Source organism: Hyposmocoma kahamanoa, unplaced genomic scaffold, assembly GCF_003589595.1.
Source record: "Hyposmocoma kahamanoa isolate Upper Pololo Valley unplaced genomic scaffold, ASM358959v1 160, whole genome shotgun sequence".
NCBI lineage: Eukaryota > Metazoa > Arthropoda > Insecta > Lepidoptera > Cosmopterigidae > Hyposmocoma > Hyposmocoma kahamanoa.
In genome coordinates, this window is record NW_020653575.1 from 3,900,552 (window position 1) to 3,923,039 (window position 22,488).

The 22,488-nt window shown below is 37.6% G+C and overlaps 1 protein-coding gene across 1 annotated transcript; it reads left to right on the forward strand.

Moving 5' to 3' along the window:
• The first annotated feature begins 5,675 nt into the window (after positions 1-5,675).
• Positions 5,676-21,560, forward strand: LOC113225461. The gene is made up of 8 exons (XM_026457777.1): positions 5,676-5,859; positions 6,182-6,248; positions 6,327-15,024; positions 15,215-15,300; positions 15,367-15,552; positions 15,636-17,938; positions 18,021-18,467; positions 18,821-21,560. Exons 1-8 carry the CDS (start codon positions 5,684-5,686, stop codon positions 20,298-20,300), a joined length of 13,443 nt encoding a protein of 4,480 aa, XP_026313562.1. The 5' UTR covers positions 5,676-5,683; the 3' UTR covers positions 20,301-21,560.
• Positions 21,561-22,488: the final 928 nt, after the last annotated feature.

A 22,488-nucleotide genomic window follows, 5' to 3' on the forward strand; every position in this document is an offset into this window, starting at 1 on the left:
AATGGTTATTTAATACTTTAGACTTAGATTTTTAATGCTCATATTTAATTAATTTGTTGACAAAGTCACTTCCGCAAGTAAGTAAGTTAAGTAAAACTTAACTAATTGCGATTCTCAACAAAGTACGACAAAGGTAGTAGGTATACCCTTGTAGTAGGTACCTATTTAATCTTAGTAAAATTCCCTGTACTGATCCATTTATTTATTACATGTGACGAAAGCAATAGACTTCTCAAGGGAAACCTTGATTTCTCTTACACAATTAAGCACCACTTAAGCAATTTCGATCTTTGTGCCTGGAAATACGGTTGAAATTATTTCTGCAGTTATAAACCAGTTTTACGGTGCGGTGTTGTTGGAAGAAAGTTAACGGTAAAATTATAATGGATGTTGATTTTGGCTTTTACCTGGCAAAGTACCTACTTGTATACATATACCTAATTCGGAGTATAAGGTTTATTTTATGGACATTTTCCTTGGATTATTATGGCTTTGAATATCCCATTAAAAATTCCTAATTTGTAATTTTAATTATGATGTTCTACTGAAAACGAAGAGGTTTAATTAATGGCTTTACGTCATAATATACCGGTATGAAAGTAATGAATGTAAATTTTTTTGGTTGTGCTATATGTATGTATTACTGCAATGAAATTTTAGTAAAAGGACCATAGCAAAACAAAAATTCTAAGACACTCAGAACAAACGTAAGACATGGTCAGGTGGTAACTTTTAGACCCGAGATAATTACGACTGTTTACGATTTACTTACGTAGGTACCTAAGCAAACAGGTTATCACGATTATACAGGTACCTATATTATTGACTTACTTCTCTAGTACAGAATTTGATACAGGTTGGCGTGTTGTGAAACTAAAAATAGATACCCGAGCAGTTGCTATGCATTGCATTTGCTAGCTTAGAACGTAGCTTCGTCATCTTGTTATATTGTATTTTATCAGCGCGTAACAATAACTATGGCATTTATTCTTATTCACGGATCCGTTGGCGAGACTTGTAATTATATAGCATGTGAAAGGAACGTGAACCACACTACACAACAAGGACACATGACCTATAAATAATTAGATATTTCCACACCTGTATAGACAACACATATGACGAAATTGTAGCATTAACACAAACATTACATGATGGGAACATTATTATAGGAGTTGTAAGTGTAATCCTATTCGATGCCCTCACCTATTATATATTTCAAACACTAGGTACACACTGACACTTGACCTTTTGACATTCTATTTGACAAAATAATGTTTTCATTCGCATATAACCTTTGTTAAGTAACTGGCCGATGGAATACGGAAACAAAAGACGTCACAAAATGTGAATTGTCTTTGATTTGACTTGACGCGTATTTTCGGTGAGAGAACGTTCGAGACTGAAGTCGATCGAGGATAGGCGCGGGGAGATTTTAACTTGTGCACCGCACGAACCACTACGTAGTAATAATAATTGGACGACGGATACGAGTAACGTGCAATGGTGGCGGCGAACGGGCGACGAATGATTTTTACTTGGTGGCGCTAGCGGAGCCCCCAACTGGCGGTGGGGCGTGGGCCGCTGGCCTCGCCTCTGCATGTTACAGCCGCACAGTCGCCCTCCCGTCCCGTGAGCGTCGAACAAAGAATACGACAGGAATTTAATACTACAGTCGCCATTTTGCGCATTAGAACAAGATGTGCTTGTCGTCGTGCGTTCTACATAATTATAAGTGATTAGGATTTGGTATTCTGTATTGATAGAAACCGAGAAGGTTAGTGGAAGTTTTGGTACGTTTCGGGATTTCGTTTTTAGGTCGAGCGGATGGCTGAGTTAGAGGAATGCGTTATGGCGTGGTATTTCATCGAGTGAGGACTGCATCGCGCGATACTATAGTGCTCCGTTCGCCGAACAAGTGTGAGAATAATAACAGCGCAGCGCAGAAAATCGGGTTAGATATTTCGATGAAATTAGTAAAGTGAATATTATTGCTAGATATAGGTTCGTTGGATATCTGACCCTCAAAGATAATTTTCTATTAATAAGATTGCGTTATTACTTAAATATTACGTCACTGCTTAAGAAAGGTAACACAGGTATTGAGCAATAACATTGTTTTCTAATTTCTTAGCTGTCCGGATCAGCAAGTTGGCCTACGGCCATTTGTCAAATTTAAAATGATTTGGACCCACAGGTACGTGCTGCATTTCCGGATGTGAACACTTCGATCATTCATTGTCATTACTAATATTTAGCTTTTCTTGAAAATAAGTTGTTGTTTTGGACTATGTTCCTATTAAATTTGTTAAATGTCTGCATTTGATCTAGAAAGCGTAGGTATTATATTAAGTAGGTAGTAGAGTAAGTAAAAATAAAAGCGAACACGTTATGAAAAGGCCAATTAAAAAAAATTGACGCACTTATTAGTATTACCTACGTTCGTTTTTGAATCTCGCCGGGTATTAGTGTCTTTTTCAGGATTAGGAAATTTCGATATGCATGCTTACCTATTTTTTAAAGCAATTCCTAATAGTATTAAAATTTAAAGGAATTTATAGTACTTATGGAAATAACGCGAAACATAAAACAACACAGTATTAGACAAATCTGTCTCCAAAATCGATGTCATTATGACGCATCTTGCCGTTAATTATCTTTTTTTTTTAGTGTCATAGAATGATTTAATGTTGTGATATGAATAAAAACTTATTTTTCATTATCTTCACTATCTTACAATTATTCGAAATTACATTTTGCGAACAAAAAAAAAACTTAAAATGGCACATCTGCTGTTCACTAAAGCTATAGGACCGGTCGCCATTTTGTTTTCATTCTCTGCCGCGACATGAATACAACGACACGTGAGGGAAACGGCACTGGTAACTGCCGAACAGCCCTATTTGATAGAACGTTTTTGCACTTTTTGCATTGTTTATCGATAAAGTGCTTAATATACATTTGTTCTGTGATAATAATAATCAACGTTACATTTGTTTTACTAAAAGTTTTTATGAAATAGTGGTGTTTTTAACGGATTCGCTTTTAAGCAAATAGAGGTAGGTCAACCAAGGTCATGCATGTACTTGTGTATCATTTTACTTTAATTTTTGATTATATACACGCGTGATTTATTTCTCAGCTTAAATTAGCATCGTTATTTAGTTAAGAAACGAATTTTACGATATAACCCACCAACGTAATTGCATTTAGCAACTGCTTATTTAGTAAGGTTAAATATCTTAACCAACCATTGTAATACCTACATTATTATTTTATTAATTCATCATCGCAAATACAGCAGTTCATTGAATTTCCGAAATCGTAGACTATGTATAATGTTTCGATGGCCAACGTCGACAACCTGTTAAATAGGTTGACTAAACGCATCAATGCAGGACGACATTTTATTGAAGTTCTCAAAGTATCGCATTAAAAATATGCAGAGTTAGTAATATTATATTTTTTTTAGAAAAATGTTTCTTACTCGAAGAAGTCGTATAAATTATTTTGGTTCCAATTAGCGTTGTATTATTTGTTTACTTATATAATATTTCATTGACTAAATTCGTAAACCACGCACCTCCATTAATGGGACCATCGAATAGGCACAAAAACCAGAAATACTAGAAATAATTTATGATATGAAATAATTATATGATAATCTCGATTCTATAATATCTTTATTTTGTAACTAAAATAGTCTAGAAATTGTAATTTAAAATTTAATTAACCGATATTGCGGTTAATTACATTTATAACACATATTTGTTATGTGATCTGTTTTGATGGTGCAAAAATAACGCTTACCTATATAGAAGATCGGCTTGCGATTTGACCCATGTTTGATCCACATGTTTAAAATTGGAGGATTTTAATTTGAAATAGGACCATAAGTCGTTTGAAAAGGGGTTTTAATTTCCATTAACGAAAACTGACACTTTGTTTAATTATGAAATATATTTGTTTTTTATGTGATCGTACGTCATCAGTAAAATTGATGCCTTATTACAACGATTAATGTCGATTGTTTGTGAGATTTTAAAAAATATTATCATGCCCTTACAACGCTCTTAATTGGCACTAGTTGATGAGCATAATCAAGGTGCGGGTGGACGCTACAGTCCACAGTGGCCTGCACGCCAAAATAACACGGTGGCAAGACATCAACTTTGCTGAACTACATAGTATGGAAAAGTGGCGCCATGTCGATTTTTTTTATAATACCAAGTGACAGGGCCAGTAAGTCGTGCGCCTCGTGGTAAGCGACACGTCTATCCATAAAAGTTGCAGTGCCACTCAAGAGTTTTCAATCGCAAAGATCTTAGGGGCACTGACAATAGTTGACAAGTGTTGACAAGTCTCACGTGCCTGTAATTTCACCAGCACCCTTACCTTTCAAAACCGGAACGCAGTAATGCTCATATTACTGTTTGGCGGCCGAAAAGGGTAAGGTGGAATTACTTCCTTGGTCGAACATATTCGTCGTGAATGCTTATGTGAAGCGACATTTTTTAATGTTGAGTACTGTAAATGTCCGATCTACTAATCTCTGCGTCATGAGTGTTGCGTAGGTCAATTATCATGACCAAAAATTTGCCCCAAACCCCTTCCGTAGCTTGGTGCACGAACTTAAGAGCCACATTACCGAAAACATAGATCTAATTTGATTTTCGATTTAAGTTTTAAAATTTTTGTTCAAACATAACGAACTGAAGTTTTAATAAATATTAAGGAAGAAACGGAAAATTTCATGTCATGTCTGAGTCAGCCAGTTTTGGATATATATCAGTATCGTCATTGAATGTTGGACTTCTTAAACCGATTTGTTTGTCTTAACAGAAACTGAACCGATTTCAAAGTGTCACCCAAAATATTGAAAAGATTCACGGGCGCACATTTTATATGTAGGTAGATATCTATTTAAACAACGGATTTTGTACTTACACATTAAGGTAGGAATTTTTTTTGGTTAAATTAAATTGGTACACCATCGTCTGACCTGACGATGTGACAAAGTTTCACAATTTTGATTTAACTCCTATCGGAATTTACAGGTTTTCGTATTACGTCAGCTTACATTGGGTGGATTCTCCCATGGATAGATTCTTCCTCCACATGCATACCAAGCCTTTATTCATGCTACATTATTGAACGGCAATATCAGCTAAATTAGGACTAATGTGTTTATCAAAATGACTCACGATGACGTAAAATTAAGACCATGAAATCATAGGAACTAAAGGCGAAACTTTTGAATTTTCAATACCTACTTCGTATACCGTAAGGCTCAACTTACACTGGCGCAGAGTCGAAGCGTCGCCACGCGACTACTCTCGCATTAGCGCGCCCGGATCACAGTGTGGTCGGCGTCTGACGCGTCACTGCGCGCAAGTAACCACGGCGGCGACGCGCGATTCCATATTTGCATAACAGAAATTTGTACCTTAATAATGGGAAAATAGAGATGAATATGCTATAGGGGAAAAACATGACGCGTCGCGACGCTTCGACTCTGCGCCAGTGTGAGTTGAGCCTATTATATGCACCGTGCACTGCACCTACCATAAATGGAGCGCAGAAATATTAGTTTTAATTTCTTTATTTTCAGTTTTTTGTTGATAGTTTAATTTACATTTTATTAAAAAATCCTGATATCATAACGTCTTTTGCAGCTGCCAAAATGGACACGGATTACGATCGAAAGTTCGAGGAGATGAAGAAGTACATACCGTTCTTGGAAAGTATGATCAAAAGACTGGAGAGCACCAGCGGTGGATCAGGTTCAGCGAATCCTCGACAGGCTCAGCTCGATAAAATCAGATCTCTCAGAGACTTGCTCCTTGACAAAAAGAAAAGGTTTAATTTTGTTCTTATTACCACTTTGATCCCATGTTATGCTTCTGAAATGCCATTTTATAAATTAGAGTTTAATAACTAGATATTTTACTTTCAAATCTTTTCTTTTGACTTTTTATTAATTATTTTTAAGTGATTTATAATAAATACTTCTTTCAGATTTTCCGATTTTCAAAAGTGCATGTAATGTATACTTTATTTTCTTCAATATCATACAGTTATCATACTCATCATATATCATACTCGTTCTAATGAGCTGTTATTATTTTGGTTAATTAAATATTCAGAAATTATTCATTATCTATTCTTGACTTTGTTGTAGGATGAAAATGGAGAATTTACTGAAATGCGAACAAGTGCTGGTTAATTTGTACGCAAAGGTTGAACAGGTAAGACTATGAATTTTCAATCAAATAGCTATTTTCATTAACACTGCATATTGCTACATTTATTTATTTTATTTGCAGCGAGACACTTTGCCGGGAATTAGACCAGTATCCGAAATATTTCCATCGAGCTCGCCGAATTCGGACAGTGATTTGATCTCTGTGAGAAACAAGCTAAAAAGTGTAACTTTAAAGCAGAAGATCAAAGAAGAAGAAACTCTACCAGAGATAGCTAGACGCAGTGAAACCGAGGAAATTTGTACTCCCGGTAGTAAGGAGCCAGCTTTGTTTCAAAGACGACCAAACAAAGCTATATCGCCTTCTCTATCATCTTCGGTACAAATCGCAGAAAAGATGTCACTCCAAAAGTCAAGTTCAAAGCGTAATTATACTCGCGTGTTAGTATCTCCAGAGCCAAACCGTCAGCGGTGGTCCATTGGTGAAGAAAATACTGCACAAAAACCTTTGTTCAGCAGGAGATCACCTCGTAGGTCCCCCAAGAGGCATTCTCCTTCCTACAAAAAGGAAAAAAAAAAGTCTTCCAATGAAACTAGACATACTAAGGATTTAAATATTACATTAAACGTGCCTCAGGATAGTTTGGATTCCTTGAATACTGATGATATCTTGTCACGAATAATCAATTGCGACGATAATGACGTTGACATTGCTACTTTACGTGATCTGAGAACACAAATCCTTGGAGAGTTAAAACAAACCGGTGCAAGCGAAGATATATCGGACATAATAATGAAATCCTACAAAACTAAGAAAAAGAGGAATGTTATGAAAGTTAGGAAGAGGGACGAGGTTGAGGAAGGCGAATTGTCCGATAGTGAGAGTGAAGCAATTGAAAGCATTTATGGTAGTTTAGTCGTGGTCGATAAAGACAAAGCTACTTCAGTTCCAAGTGGAACTGAAGACTCTATTGACAAAGAAATTCAATCTCGAAAAATACAAATTTGCTTAGTGATCAATTCGGATAAGGATGATAAAGGTCAAGAAATACCGAAAGCTACAGAAGTCTCCGATTTTGAGATGTTTGATGTCATTGATTTTGCGAAGCCAACAGAAGAGGATAAAGAAAAGGAAATTATGCAACCACGTACAGTTGATGACGTCCAAGATAAAATGAAACGATTGAATGTCTCGCTAAAAGAAAATGCTTCAAAGCAAGTAGTTATTACTATTGACGATGATGACGAAAGTAAGAAAACTGTAGCGTCACAAATAAATTTGGAAAATACTAAAGGAGCTGCAAAAGATTGTGACAAAGACGGTGACAGTAGTTTCATAGATCTGTCTAGCACTTCAGAGGCAGAAAATTCTCCAGATAAGGCTAAAGAAAGATCAACTAAAACTCAAACGATCAAAGCTAACTTTTATAAACCTTTACATGAAAATGAAGTTATGGAATTATCAAAAAATACGTCGGAAGTATCTGATGCGACACAATTAATAAATAAAGAGTCGTTTTTAAAAAGTGAACCTGTTATAGGTAAAGAAGCATTAAAGTTACCTGCTGTTAGTACAGGCGATAAAAGTGATGTAGAAGTGAAAGAGGATTCATTTTTACATGCTAAACCTGTTCTTCCAAATAAAGTTGACGACTCCGAACCTGAAGAGTTTCCAAAAAATGTAGAAATTCCGCTGCTGAATACAGAACCCGTTGTAGCTGCTGCACCTGTGAAGAATGTTTTGTCTGAGATTGATATTCTACAGGCTTTAAAAAATGAAATCTTGAGTGAATCCATTGCTATTCCTGGCGCGGAAGGCTCTACTCCACTGCTACATCAACCTAAGGTTACTAAGGTCGCCAATACCCAGGAAATTATTAATAAAAAAAGAATATCAATAGAAAAATACAAGCAGAAGGCAAATTCCACATCTACATCTTCTCTTTTTATGAATGAATCTAATGTTTCTGCTCCGAGATATTATGATTATGGAAAAAAGCAAAGTTTAAAGCTCACTGAAGAAGAATGTGAAAGATTTAATTTTCCAAAAAAAATAGCGTTGGATGACAGTTCAGATGAAGAAGACAAGAATGATTATTCTGCTGACGACATTTACGGAAATCTTGCACCTAAATCGCCTGAAAGTGATGATGTGTCTACCGTTGGCTCTTCGACACCAATTATTATTCCTGTTGATCCCATAAAACCGAACGTAGTCAGTTCTAAAATTGATGTCGACATGAGAACACTTATGCCTATCTTATCACCAAACTCTGGTAAACCGTTACCAGTACCTCTTCCACCGCCTCTTATGTCGTTACTTTTACCTGTGCCTTCGCCAATCGAATCGAAATCTGAACTAAATAAAAGACCACACTTGACGGACCCGCGAGTAAGACGAGATTTTAATAAACCCATGAGCAAAGAAAGTCCCAACCCATATATTTCGAACTCGGAAAGATCAAGGCATCCAAATTACGCCAACATGACACCTAATCGGACACCTAGTATGACACCCAATGCACGTACATATGAAATGACTCCCTCACACCAGTCATTGGATTTAGAAGACAATTCGAATCGAAAACATGTGTATGCCCCCTTACCAACATTTGAGTCACGAGAATCTGACGGAAGAGAAATTTCTACGCCTGTATGGGAGACTAATATCGATTCAGTCAATGAAGGACGTAAAATACTTTGGGAGGACAGAGAAGACAGAGATGGGAATAATTTGAGATGTTATTGGGAAGAACATGAACGCAAAAGTGATCGGTGGGATGCTAGCAGAAGAGGTTCTTCAACACGAGATCTAGACTATCAAAATTCAAGATATGATCATTCAGACACATATCAACATTCTAGGAGTGATAGATACAGTAATGACCAGAGAGATGATTATTATAATCGGCAAGATTGCCCGCGGACGCCTAATCACCCTTTCGGAAGAGTGGATTGTCCCTCTACGCCCAATCCTTCATTTGGCAGGCATGAAGCACCAATTACACCAATTCATTCGTTCGGTAGATCAGATTGTCCAACAACTCCTAGCCATCCTTTCGGCCGATCTGATCGTCCTCAAACGCCTAGTCATGCATTTGGTAGATCTGAATGTCCACTGACTCCTAGCCATCCTTTTGGAAGGGCAGATGCATCGTTGACACCTAGTCATCACTTTGGCAGAACTGATTGTCCGATGACACCTAGTCATTCTTTCGGCAGATCTGAATGTCCAATGACACCCAGCCATCCGTTTGGACGCAACGAGAGGAACATGGCACCAATGACCCCAAGTCATCCGTTCGGAAGATCCGACTATCATCAAAATCAACCTGTTCAGAAATTAAAAGATCCAAGGCTGAATAGGACTACTGAGTACGAATCCCAAAGACGCGATGATGATAAAGATCGGGATTACTATAGAGATCGAAAAAAGTCCGATCACTGTAACAGGTCGCACAAGGATTCAAGTTCTTATTACAATTACAGTCGCGAACAGAGTATAGGCAGAAATGATAGGGATAAGAATTATGAACAAAGAAGACAAATTAGGGAGCGGACGCCGCATCGAGAGTCAAGCGTTGGACGTGGTTTACCCAAAGATAGTGAAAGATGCTATACTCATCGAGAAACCGACAGGAATAATGCTAATGACAGTTGTCAAGAAAATTTCGACGATTCAAAAATGAATTATCAACGAGCTTCCAGTGTTGGACGTACTCATCCTTCCGACGGTAGATACCGCCGCTCGTCGTATGTACCTCCACATATGCGCAGGAAAAAACAAGATGCCAATAACGATAACACGTTGTCGGTCAAACCTCAATCTGGACGCTCTTTTATAATTGATACTAGCGTAAATAGAACATTCCAAGAATTCCTAAACGAAAAGGGTTTGCATCTGCCAGTATTTGATCAATCTTTTGAATCGCGACGCCAGCGTGCTGCGAGTGTCGGTAGATCGTTAACTCGAGAACCTAGTATTGGGCGAACGCAGCGCGAGTCTAGTGTGGGAAGAAAACTCCCTAAGCCTACAGCCGCTACTCATGATTCACTAGATTACAAGGGAATGGTGAACTTTGTACGAGCACGTAGTATGAGCAGAGATTTCGGAGACAATAAACAACAAAAAACTCTTAACGAGATTAAAGCAGATTTTCAATCTTACAGTGCCAGTTACAATAAAAAAGAACACACCAAAAAAAATGACCAAAAAGGCACCTCCCAAACTGTCCGTAGTCGGAAAGATCTTCACCAAATGCAACACGTGACGCAACATCAGCAGAGTAGTACTAAGACCGCTTACTCCCCTCGAAAGAATCAGAGAGATCCCAGAGTGAAGCGAGATCAACATTATGACAATAAAACTAGAAACAGGCATGAAAGTAAGAAAAATGCTTATGGTATTGTGTATTCTAGCGATAATATAGCTAAAGGTACTATACTAGGTTCGGGCTACGGAGTTAGGAATTATAAAATTCCTAAAATCAAACGTCCAGTTGAAGAAATGACCAAAGAAGATCCCAAAGTAAAAGAACAACAAAAAAAGCCAACAGTAGAAAAAAGTAACGTATCTGAGAAAAAAATTAAAGATGCGAAGATCAAATTTGTAGACAAGAAAATGACAAGCGAGAACAAAGAACTCGAAGAAGCAATTATCACGGCAAAAGTTAATAAGAAAGAGAAGAACAGGTCTGAGATTACGGAGGACAAGAATCGACCTAACGAAAAAAATAAAGGCATATGTGATAAGACTGATAACAAAGCAACTGTATCGGATGACAGTACCAAGAGACTAACACGATCATCTAAAAAATGTGATGTTGCGTCGAAAGTGTCGGTTGAAGTTTCTAGTCATAAAACCAGAAAAATTAAAAAGGTCATTATTGAATCCGACTCCGATTCTGAAGTAAAGGAAGTTAAACAAGTTGATAACAATCAATCTAAAATTGGAGAAACGACTGAAAACATTGATTTATTTAATTCCGGTTTTGGTATCTACGATCTGGGAATATTTCCAGGTAATAGCGGGGTTGTTGACGTTGTGGCAAATATAAATGATTTAATTGCAGATCTGGATAAAGAATTGGAAAACAATAAATCTGCTGAAGACAATAATCAGTTTACTCAAGAGTTAAGCCTTGAAAATATGCTACAAAATATTAACAGCCCCGAAGCCGAGAATTCGAAAGAGAGATCGGTGGAAGAATCTTTACAAGATATATCAGAACTTATCAACAATGATTTAAAAGATGCAGTTGATACGCCGTCTTCTTTACATGAAAAGAAAATAGATCCTTCAATACTAGCAGGTCCTGATTCGGCACCGTCGAATGTGCCAATTAAAAATTTTACAAAAATTGAAGAAGAAAAGATCAATGAAGCTCAAACAAAAAAAATAAATAAAGTTTCTAAAGTATCAGAGTTGGTGGAAAAGAACAGTTCAAATGATTCAAATAAACTGACTAATGAATCTATTGTATCTACGACTAAAAGTGCGGAGCAAAAAATTGATGATAAATTCGTAGACACAGTAGACGATCTAAGTTCTACTCCTGATAGTACAATAAATACGAGTGACGTAGTTCAACACAAACCTTGTGAGGCAAGCTTACCAGATAGTACCAACGAATTGCACACCGAAAACTCGGAGATAACATCTACTCATGATGCTGGTATCAAAGATACCTTGGTGCTTAATTCTTTAAATAACAACGGCACACCTGAAATCGGTTCCATCAGCAACCTGCTTTCTATATTACAAAATAAATCTAAAATTAACGAGTTACTTTGTATGCTGGGAGGAAAGTCGAGTGATAATGACAAAATGATGAAGAAATTGGAGAAACTGAAAGAGTTAGTGTCTGATGAAGAGGACACTAATGATGACTTAGATAAAAATGAAACGGAGGGAATATCAAACCAAAATGAAATGCCTGAACTTGAGGACATCAAAAAACCTCAAGATAAGCCAGTGCTACCGATTGACTCTACAGAAGTACATTTAGAAACTTTTGAAAAAGACACAGAAAAAGCAAATGAAGCTCCTGTACCAGATGAACCAGCAAGTGACGACAAAGGCACAGAAGAACACGTTAACACCACGTCTGAAAAACTGACAAGAGGTAGACCGGGCAAAAAAGCACGGAAAAGCAAATTAAAAGCAGAGAAGAAAATTATGTCAACCAAAGCAAAACGAGTTACCAGATCAGGTACTGTTTTAAACACTGGGAAACCTAAAGCGTCAAGAGAACTAAGGCAACTACAGAATGATATCAAAGAAATGTTTATAAGTGACGATATTTTAAATGCTACGGGAATAAGGATGTGCCGCCTGGCGAAGCTTGTTGATGAAAAACAAGAAAACCAAGACGGGGAAAACACAACTGTAATCGAACCAAAACCTGTAGTCGTTCTGCAGAAATTTAAAGAAAAAGAACTTCTCGAAGACAAGGCACTCAAAATTAAAAAGAAGCCTGGGCCGAAACCAAAACCTAAAGTGACTATTAACGACAGTCATTCTGATGTAGAGAATAAAACAGAAATAATTAAAACACCTCCAATAAGACGTAAGCCAGGTCCAAAATCAAAAACTAAAATTTCTCAGGACGAATTAGATCCTTACGCGTTCGAATCAGATTCAGTTAGCGATATTACTACATCACAACGAAGCGAAGACATGCAAAATAGTTCTGAATCAGAAAGCGAATCTCTTGCATCATCTAAAAGTTTTGAAAGTACTGAAGCATTAGCCGATTTAAAGAAAAAGAAACGAAAGCGGCGTTCAGGCTGGTCGTCGGGAGTTATAGCTAAAAGAAAGAAAAAGATTGATGCAAAACAGAAAGAATCTTTGGAACGTGAGCTTTCACCTGAAATACTACTACAAAAGAAAGTAAATTTTCCAGATATGTCTTGTTTTGTAGACAAAACGTATTGCTTTTATAGAAATATTTCTATATACCCATGTCGATTATGTGAATATAGCGGTAGTGATATAGTTCATCATTATAAAAAGCAACATCCTCATTCTGAAATACCTCTGTCTAGGATGAATGCAACTGTCGCTCGTGAAGCCATTGAACAATGCGAAGATATTGACTTCAATGCTATGAGTAGATTGCCTTCGGACAAATTCATATGTCGATTTTGTTACAAAGAAATGTATGGTAAAAGGGCTCTACTGGAAACATTCTTTTGGCACGTGGTTAGCATGCATACAGGAGAATACAAACAACTTTGTCCGGAATGTGTCAATGTTGTTCCCTGCCCATTTAACTTGGACATACCTCCACCTCCTAAGGACATTAAAGGTCAACTAATCGGGTATATTTGTGGTAAATGTAACTTTACACAGATATCTCTAGAAAACCTAAAAATTCACGTGATTGTCCGTCACAATGATGAACAAACGGAGGTATATACCATAAATTTGGCTATCATGACGAAGAAAACCTTAGCGGCTCTTATGAAACGTCAATCTATTATTTCTGAACCTCGTTTACTCAGAAGTCGCACTAATCTAAGTGTAACAGAAACCAGTGGCGATCGTAGTGATGAGTACAGTGAACTAACTGATATAAGTTATCAAACAACTGAATCAAAGAAAGATTCAGATATTCAAGATAGATCCACTCCTAAAATCCCCGTTCATTCAAAACTTACTTTTGAAAGTGATGATACCCCTAACTTGCCTCCAGAAAACATAAAAATCGAAAAAGAAGATAATCGAGAAGAAATGTTTGAAGCACATAGCGCCGCTTTTGTAGATCTGGCACCAGTTTCAGACATTTTAGATTATCCGCATTTTAAAATCAGCTTCAAAGATGCTGGTGCTAAAGAATACATTTGTTGTATAAATGGAAATGACAATCATTATAAAACTTCACTCTTGATTTCTATGAAGAAACATGTACAGATAAAGCATTCTGAGAACTGGGATGGGTATTGTTTCGTTTGTAAAGTCATTGTCATGCCTCAAGGGAAACATAGCTTCAGAGACTGCTTGCAACATATGCTAGATAAACATATTGATACTTTCCCTGTTTTGGCAAATATGGAGACTACAGCAGAAATTGCTACTACTTCCCCAGAAGACGCAGGAATTAAAACTTCATGTTCTCTAGAAAAACCAACCGTTGAAGAGCCACCTTCTTCGAAATCATACATAAATGTTCGGCCATTGTCAGATCTAATGTCAAAAGAAAATGAAATTCCTGCTGCTGAAGGTGATTCTGACGCTTTACCAAAAATACAAAGTGTCATAAGCTTAGGCGCTCACTGTGTGGAACCTTCAAACCCAACCCCCCCTGTAGACAAAGCTATGCAAAATATGTTAACCCCACCAAAACTTCAGGAACAGGTTCGATACGAAGAAGCTCAAGCTGAAATTATGTCAAAAAAGCATCGAGTGGTTCTGGATGCCATGTTAGTTCCGGAAAAGTTAATACAAATCTTCAAATGCGCAGGTCGCTTTTGTTCATTCACGACGGACTCTGCTGAAGCCGCATTAGTACACGCTTCTACTCATCAGCGCATTGGCGGAGAAAACGCTCTTATGTGTGCTTATTGTGACTCCGATGCTAAAGGAAACGGAATTGATTTGATCACGCATGTGTTTAAAAATCACGCCTACTGTCATTATACTTGCGGGTATTGTTTCTATCGGGCGGCCGCCAGTCAGTTAGTGCGAGCTCACATGATCAGAGTTCATGGCATTCAACATGCTCAAAGTGTTGTTTACCAAAATTCAGTATCCGTAACGACCAATGAAGACAAAGCTGACATTTTACCGCGAAATCTGGCTGTTCAGTACTACATTTGTGGTGAGTTTGTTTTTTCGTTTGAAATATGCAGTCTTGTCCGTATATGCATCGGCTGCTTTGTTATGATAATATGACCCATTATTTGAAGAAATGCTCGTAACAAATGTATCTTGCTTGTGTTATATGGTTTGGGTTGTTAGATTTCTGGAAATATTATAAAATATGTAAAGTTTATATGTGTTTGTTACAGCTGCGTCGAATTGCAAGTTCAAGACGTTTACTCAAGGAAAATTCTCCGAGCATTTGATGAAACATGAACCGCCGCATTCGTGTCATGTATGTATTTACATTCATTCATATCTTAATGATTGAGCAAATGTTTTCATTGTTTTATTTTTACAGATCTGCTCGTCCTCTTTTCCAAGTCCTGGAGAAGTAATTCAACATTTGAAAACTCATGGACTAATGCTGTATCAGTGTACATGGTGTGTATATGGAGCCGAAAATGAAGGAGATTTATTGCAACATGCATCAGCCAAACATCCGTCTAAAATTCCGCAAGCTTATTTGAGAGTCATTACTCAAAAAGTAAGAACTTTTATTGCAAGCTCCAATGTACTGTCCTTTAAAATTTTTGGTTTTTATTTGTAACAATCGATTTCTGCTTCCAGGATGGAAATGCGTCAAAAATGATGGTACTGCCTTTAGCTCAGCTAAACAAATCTATTGTACAAGTCCAAGTCTTGACTGCTGCTAACAAAACTGATGATCCTTCTAGAGAAGCAGAAAGGGCTATTGACTTGGAAAAACTGATCGGTTCGGTAATATTACCGACAATGGACACTACAGCGACATTAACGGTTGTTCCTGATAATGACCCAAATATTGAATGCACGCACCCGCTGGACACAAACTCGGAAATTATGGATCAAATACCTCATGAGCCAACATTAACTGATGATTCAGAAATGGCAACATTGATTCCAGAACCGCCTCGTGTATTAACTTCAGTACCGCCCACAGAGATACCAACTGAAGAGCAAAATTTACAATTTACACCTGTGCTTAAAACCGAACCAATTGATGAAACCCCTACAAAAGATAACCCGTCAAGTGCAGATGTTATTTGCTTGGACAGTGATGAGGAAGATTCTCGAGATACAGCCCAAAATATAATAAGTCTCTCCGATGACGACAGTGCCACTTCCACAGAAAATATGAAGACTGAAGATAATTATGAAAAGTTTTCAGCTTCCGATTTGTATAAATGTTCTGGTTGTTCTGTTGTCTACAAATCTCCGGCGGCATTTAAGAGGCATATTATATCATGTAGAAGTAAAATGGATAAATTTAACTGCGCTCACTGCCCTAAAACAGTGAATTACTTGGACGAACTTCTAAAGCATTATACCCAGGACCACGGGGCCTGTCCAAAATTACGCAGACAAAAGTCACAAACATACACAAAGGAACAGCGGATGCAAAACTATGTATGTGGCATTTGCGATTACAAAGGTTCGAAACTTTTTTTCATAAAAAGTCATTTAAAGAATTATCATGGAGTTACGAACGTCATTGTGGTTTCAAAACATTTAGACGATGGTGGATTTTTGTACACTGTTCGCGATGCCCCAGGACCCAAAAGAAACCTTTCTGCTGGTAGCACATCTGAACAAACTCCACCAAAACGTAAACGCTACAGTCCTCGGGACTTGAATCAGTTACCAACAAGGCCCATCTTCGATGAACCGGCCTTCTGCTCTGAATGTGAATTCAGTACTAAAGTGCTTCCGAATCTTGTGAGACATCTACAGCAACACGCCGAAGCCCAGGCTGTGCCGTCTACTGTACCTGTTAACCCTGTACCCCATCTTGAGACAAATGAAAAACATTTCGATAAGATGATCAATCTTGCTTCTAGTTCACTAATAAATAAAAATGATAAACCCTCCCGAAGTGAGAGGACTCCTTCGGTGACTCTACTGATACCACCTGAAGCCGCTGCGCGATATCCTAAATATGTGCCTGAGAGACGACGTCACACATGTGGGGCTAAAGACTGCTCTTACATTTCTGTCGATGAAGCCATGCTCAAATGCCACTGGGAAACTCTTCACACTGGATCTAATAACTTTCATTGTGTCCACTGTCCTCCTTATCAACATTTAGACACTTCGAGACCTTTGACAGCAGCTCGTATTATCGCTCATTTAAAAATGCACGATGTACGGCTCTATGCTTGTTCGTCTTGTTCATACTATCACTATCGAAGACAAGTGCTTGAGAAACACTTGGCTGAGAATCACAAGGGAGCAGGGCAGGTCATGATAGTAAGAGAGGAGGCAACTAATCAGGCTCCCGCTGGTGCAGGTCAAGCTGCCCCTGCGACTCCCACTATGGATTTAAAACCGTGGCAATGTGGACTGTGTAAATATAAGAACATGCTTCGTCAAGAAGTGATCGAGCACTGTTCAAAAGTGCACAATTCGAAATGGCAGTACAAGTGCCCAAATTGTCCATTCAGAGGATCTACATTGGAGAACGTGTCCAATCACCAGTCTAGAGTACATCCTGAGAGTCATGACGATGTGTTTTACTATTATTACAGAGAAGGTTCATTTCCTGAAGAGGCCGATGGTATTCCGCGATGGCAAAAACAGCGACAGAAAATAAACTCTGAGTGTGAAGTGAAAACGGAATCTCAAACTGAAACGGAAGCACCAGTCCCTGGTATTACTTCACCAACACCAGCCTCTGTAACAGCAGCAAAGTCTGTCACAGTTAATCTTAACTTAGTGAAAAAGGAAGTAGTAGACAACGAAACTGAAGAATCGATTGAACAGTTGTACAAGAGGTTCGGGTCGTTATGTAATCCAAATGGCTTGAAATATAAGTGTCCTCTGTGTAAAATCGTTATGGAAGACAGTAAGGATGCTATGCAGTCACATTTATACGAAGAGTTGCAGTATAGGAAGTATGTACCTTATTTTTTAGCAAACTACTAAAACATGGTATCTGGTAATGAAAAAGTAGTTTAAATTCCCTTCGTTTTTCAGATGGGGTTGCAGTATTTGCATGTACAAGGCGTTTCATAAAACTGGTCTTAACGAACACATGTTTATCGAGCACAGTTTTAGACAAGTCTCAAGACATCAAGAATTAATAGAACTACCAACGAACGTCAATATCGAAAAGTGGGTTACGAAGGTCCTTGATCATCAAACGGATATAATTGCAAAGAACAAAGAAAACTTAGACAAACAAAAAATACAAACTCCAAAACCTGACGCGACATCAACGACGACGTCTACGCCTCCTTTTAAAACAGTCCAGACCTCGGATAATGTTAGTGTTGGAGCGAAAGAATTTGATAATTTGAGTCAAGCTTTTGGAAAATTTGGATCCCCCAAAAATATAGACTTTTGCTGCCCTAAATGTGATTTACAAACCAGAGACGAAAATGTAATGAAAAATCATTTGGAGTTAGAATTGAACAAAATAAGGTAAGTGGACGTATATTTGTCTAGTTCGCGAAACAAAGCTTTGTTGACAGCTGTTTGTTATTTGCTTGATCTAAACACATATTTTGCAATAGCTTGCCTGTGCTATTTTAGTAAGATGTCATTGTATATAATTTCATTTTGGAACAGTTCTCGTTCGGTGTGTACTATTCTTACTTATTTTATAAAAAATATCGTCTATTTAGTCTCCAAACCGCATTGCGTCATCAAAAACTAAGTGTAAATCCTCTCCCTGTTGCAGTGTCTAGCAGTAGGACGTATGGGTTGATGATAATAACTATTGTTTAAATTTGAAAGAAATCAACATCTTAAAGGAATTTTGTCTCATTTTGTAGGTGGCGATGCAGTAGTTGTAGTGATTATTCACAGAATTATCACGAAGCGCAGTTGCATTGCAAGACTTGCAAAAATTTGCGCCCAGGCCAGAGCGCAAGACCGATCGAAGCTGTGAGGAATCCATCCATGAGAGTGGCGTGGGTCAGCGCTGTCATAGACACCCAAAAACACACGATGAAACAGCATGAAAATGTGTCTCCGTCCTCCTCAAAGGATGACCAATCCAATCTCTTTGACACGATCGATAATTCTCTGCTAGCTGTCCGCTATGAAGAAAAAGTACCCACACCTGAAGAAGAGATGCTTCAAAGGAAAAAAGGCACGCCTTCTGCGTTCACGACTCCTGCTGCCACAAGTCCTGACAGCGACGATGAAAGATTAGTCATAGATGAACCAACAACAGACGAAGCTGAAACTCCACCGAAAAAAAAATTAGAAGGCAAAAAAAAATGTAAATACTGCGACTTCACCACTAAATACAGCCAAGCAATGTATACTCACACGTTAAGGCATTACAACTTGATGCCTCTTAATTGTGCATTCTGCGGGTTTTCCTGCCATAAAGCATCTATGTTCAATCATTTTACGTACTATCACCCAGGTGAACCAGAAAAGTATACTAAAACACCAATCCCACCTGGTCCGCCAGTTATAATTAACCTGGAAAAGAAAAGGTGTCGCAGATCGTTGTCTGATGATTATAATACTACTCACAAGAAGGAAAAAGAAAAAAGCGAAAGCGTTCCTAAAAAAGAGGAATCACAACCAAAGGAAGATGCCCCTAAAACTGTTTGTTTAGTATGCGAAAAGGTTGTTTCTGAGTCAGAAAAGAGCTCTCACTTCCACGATAAAATCCTTGTAACTTACGCCAAGAAAGGAGAAGTCGTCGTTAAATGTTGCATTTGTCTCGCTCTTTTACTTGACGACAATGCAATGCAAGAACATCATGCCGCTAACCATCCCGGCACATCAATAAACTACGCGTATTTCAAGCTAAATTACGACACTAGAGAGATACTTTGTTGTGGTTACTGCAAAAAAGGTTTTAAGTTTATTCGAGAATTACGAACACATCATAATACATTGCATTGTTCGTTGTCATTTAAATATGAAATTAAGCCATATACGCCAGGCGCTCACGACCATCTAGATAGTGAACAAGAGGGCACATCCTGTGCCAAAAGGAAGAATGATAATTCTACACTACCTCTACCAAAGAGAGTTGCAAGAAAATCGACAACGAAATTACCTTATAGAACTGTTGCTCGGAAGTCGACTACGAAACTTCCGTTCCAGGAATCTGATCTGGAACGGGAAAAATTCTCATATTACGGCACAAAACCAACACCTATAGAGCAGCTGGATAAAGTTAACCTGATCATGTCTTTCTCCAACACAATGATGCCTATGACGCTTAGAAAGTTGAGTGAATTTATGAACATTGATCCCAAAGTTATTGTTAAAGACTGCAAAAAGTAATTGAATACTATCGACTGATAAGTGACATCCAGTGAAAGTTATTATAAGTATTATTACTTCCGTAAACTCTTTGTTAGTGATTTTGATATTCTTCTGCCTAGTTAAAGTGGTGAGAAAAAACCTAATCTGTGATTAAAAAGACATTCTGTATTAAGCAATCATTAGTATTAAGTATGTTTCTAGATTTAATCTAATATTAAAATTGCATTTGTATCTTTTTTAAGGAAAAATACTTTGAGTTCCTGTTGATTCTTTTTTGTAGAGAAATGGTCTTTAGCTTTTAGTCGTGACTATATCTTAAAATTTTGTTAAGCGAACTTTGGGTACCTATATACTTCGCACTAACTAGTTGAAAAGGTAGTTCTCCACATTTCATTAAAAGACGAGTACTTAAGTAATATATATACCTAATGTATGTTATGATCAATGTGGTAAATTTACGTGTAGATTTACTGATTATACATAAGATGGTGCCAATTATGTATGTATTCATCATTCGAATAACTATAAATTGTAGTAATGTTGCATTCGTTTTTTCTGCAATGTTTTTGATTCTTATAAGCTTAATAATTAGAGCATAAAAAATGAGCAAATTTTTGGTTTACGATTTTGTAAAGTCACAAAATTGTGCGAAACTTTTTTAGAATTTAAGAAATCTCATGCCAATTATTTGTTTTTATGAGACGACCTTCGTGGTCGGGTCCTGGGTTCGATCCTCGGCCGGGTCAATGTAGAAACTTACTTTTTGTTTACTGTCTCTGTTCTGATTTCCATACGTGCTTCAGTTACTTAGGATCAGAGTACTACGTACGTGATGTCTACCATGTTTATCTAAAAGTCTTTGTAAGACGCGTAAAGGAATCACCACACCTATCGACTATGAATAGAGTTAAGCCGTTCAGAAAAAGATTTATGGAAAGAGACGTGCGCTACGCGTCGCCGTCGGTGCTCCGAGCGGAATGCATGGACAAAAAGATGTTTATGACCGTCTCGAGCCAATTCCGCGTTAGTAAGTGTGGTGACACCGTTAGACTGAAAGGCAATTTTTTGACGAAGAATGAGAGGAAGCGAATCTTGTATTATCATCAAATATTTCACTTTGAGTTGACTGTACTTTAAAAAGGTATACTATTTTCCTAATGGCAAAATTTTTATTACTTGTTGAATGGATTCATAAACCGTAGCAGGAGTCGTCTTTTACGTTTCTCATTCATCATTATACATGATAGTAAGTGTAAAATATAATAATTTTGATTACAGTTCCATTTGCTTTAATGTTCAGTTGATTTACCAAAACACTAAATATATGTTTTTAAATCAGTATTTGTTTTTATATTGTAATAAGTAATAATATTACATACCCAAGACTTGGTTATTGCGGTGAGGTTGGAGGGTCGTGTTTCTATTATCGGCTGTTCTGGTGAAAAGAGATTTTTTTTATATCAAGTGACGGGACGAACAAGTCCTGCTCCTGGTGGTAAGCGACACGCCTATCCATGACAGTTGTACTGCCACTCGGAGCTTTACTTAAGGGGATTGTCATTGCGCCCATCACTCGTTGACAAGTCCCATGTGCCTTCACCGCGGGACCCATTACTAAGCGAACCACTGGTGGTAGTGTGGTCGGTATTTTTAGTAGTTCTGTCGGCAGAACTATTAAAAAAATCCCAATAGTTCTGCCGACAGAACTACTCAACAGAACAGGTGGGAATAGAGGGTATTTTTTAAGTTCCTGCTGTACCACCATAGAGATGGCTTGTTTAATTAGTCTCCGAATACTGTTTTACCTTTATTCGGTGAATGACATGTTATTATAGGTGCGAGTGCTTTGTTTCTATTTGGGAGGTATAGGGAAAATATTCCCGCTCCTACCCTACCGATATCGAAAGACAAGGAAAAACCCCCTCTATTCTCACTAGTTCGGTTGTACAGTTCTGTTGAGAGGACTGCTACTGGTACTTTTCTGTTCTGTTAACAGAACAAATGGAATGTACGATAACGAAATGAAGAATGACTAGTTGTCAAAAGTTAACAAAATAATTTAAAATAAATAAGCTATAATAATAATTAGTATCGAGTACCTACTCCTTTTATACCTAGTAGAACTTGGGATTTTTTTGTAAATTGTTTCAATAATACAACTATAAAGTGGAAAAAAGTTCTTCGTTTTTGGCATATACAACGACAT

Coding starts and splice junctions, on each gene's coding strand:
- LOC113225461 (XM_026457777.1), top strand. CDS start 5,684: ATGGACACGGATTACGATCGAAAGTTCGAGGAGATGAAGAAGTACATA. Junction 6,249..6,326: donor TGTACGCAAAGGTTGAACAG/GTAAGACTATGA, acceptor TTTTATTTGCAG/CGAGACACTTTGCCGGGAAT. Junction 17,939..18,020: donor GAAGAGTTGCAGTATAGGAA/GTATGTACCTTA, acceptor TTCGTTTTTCAG/ATGGGGTTGCAGTATTTGCA.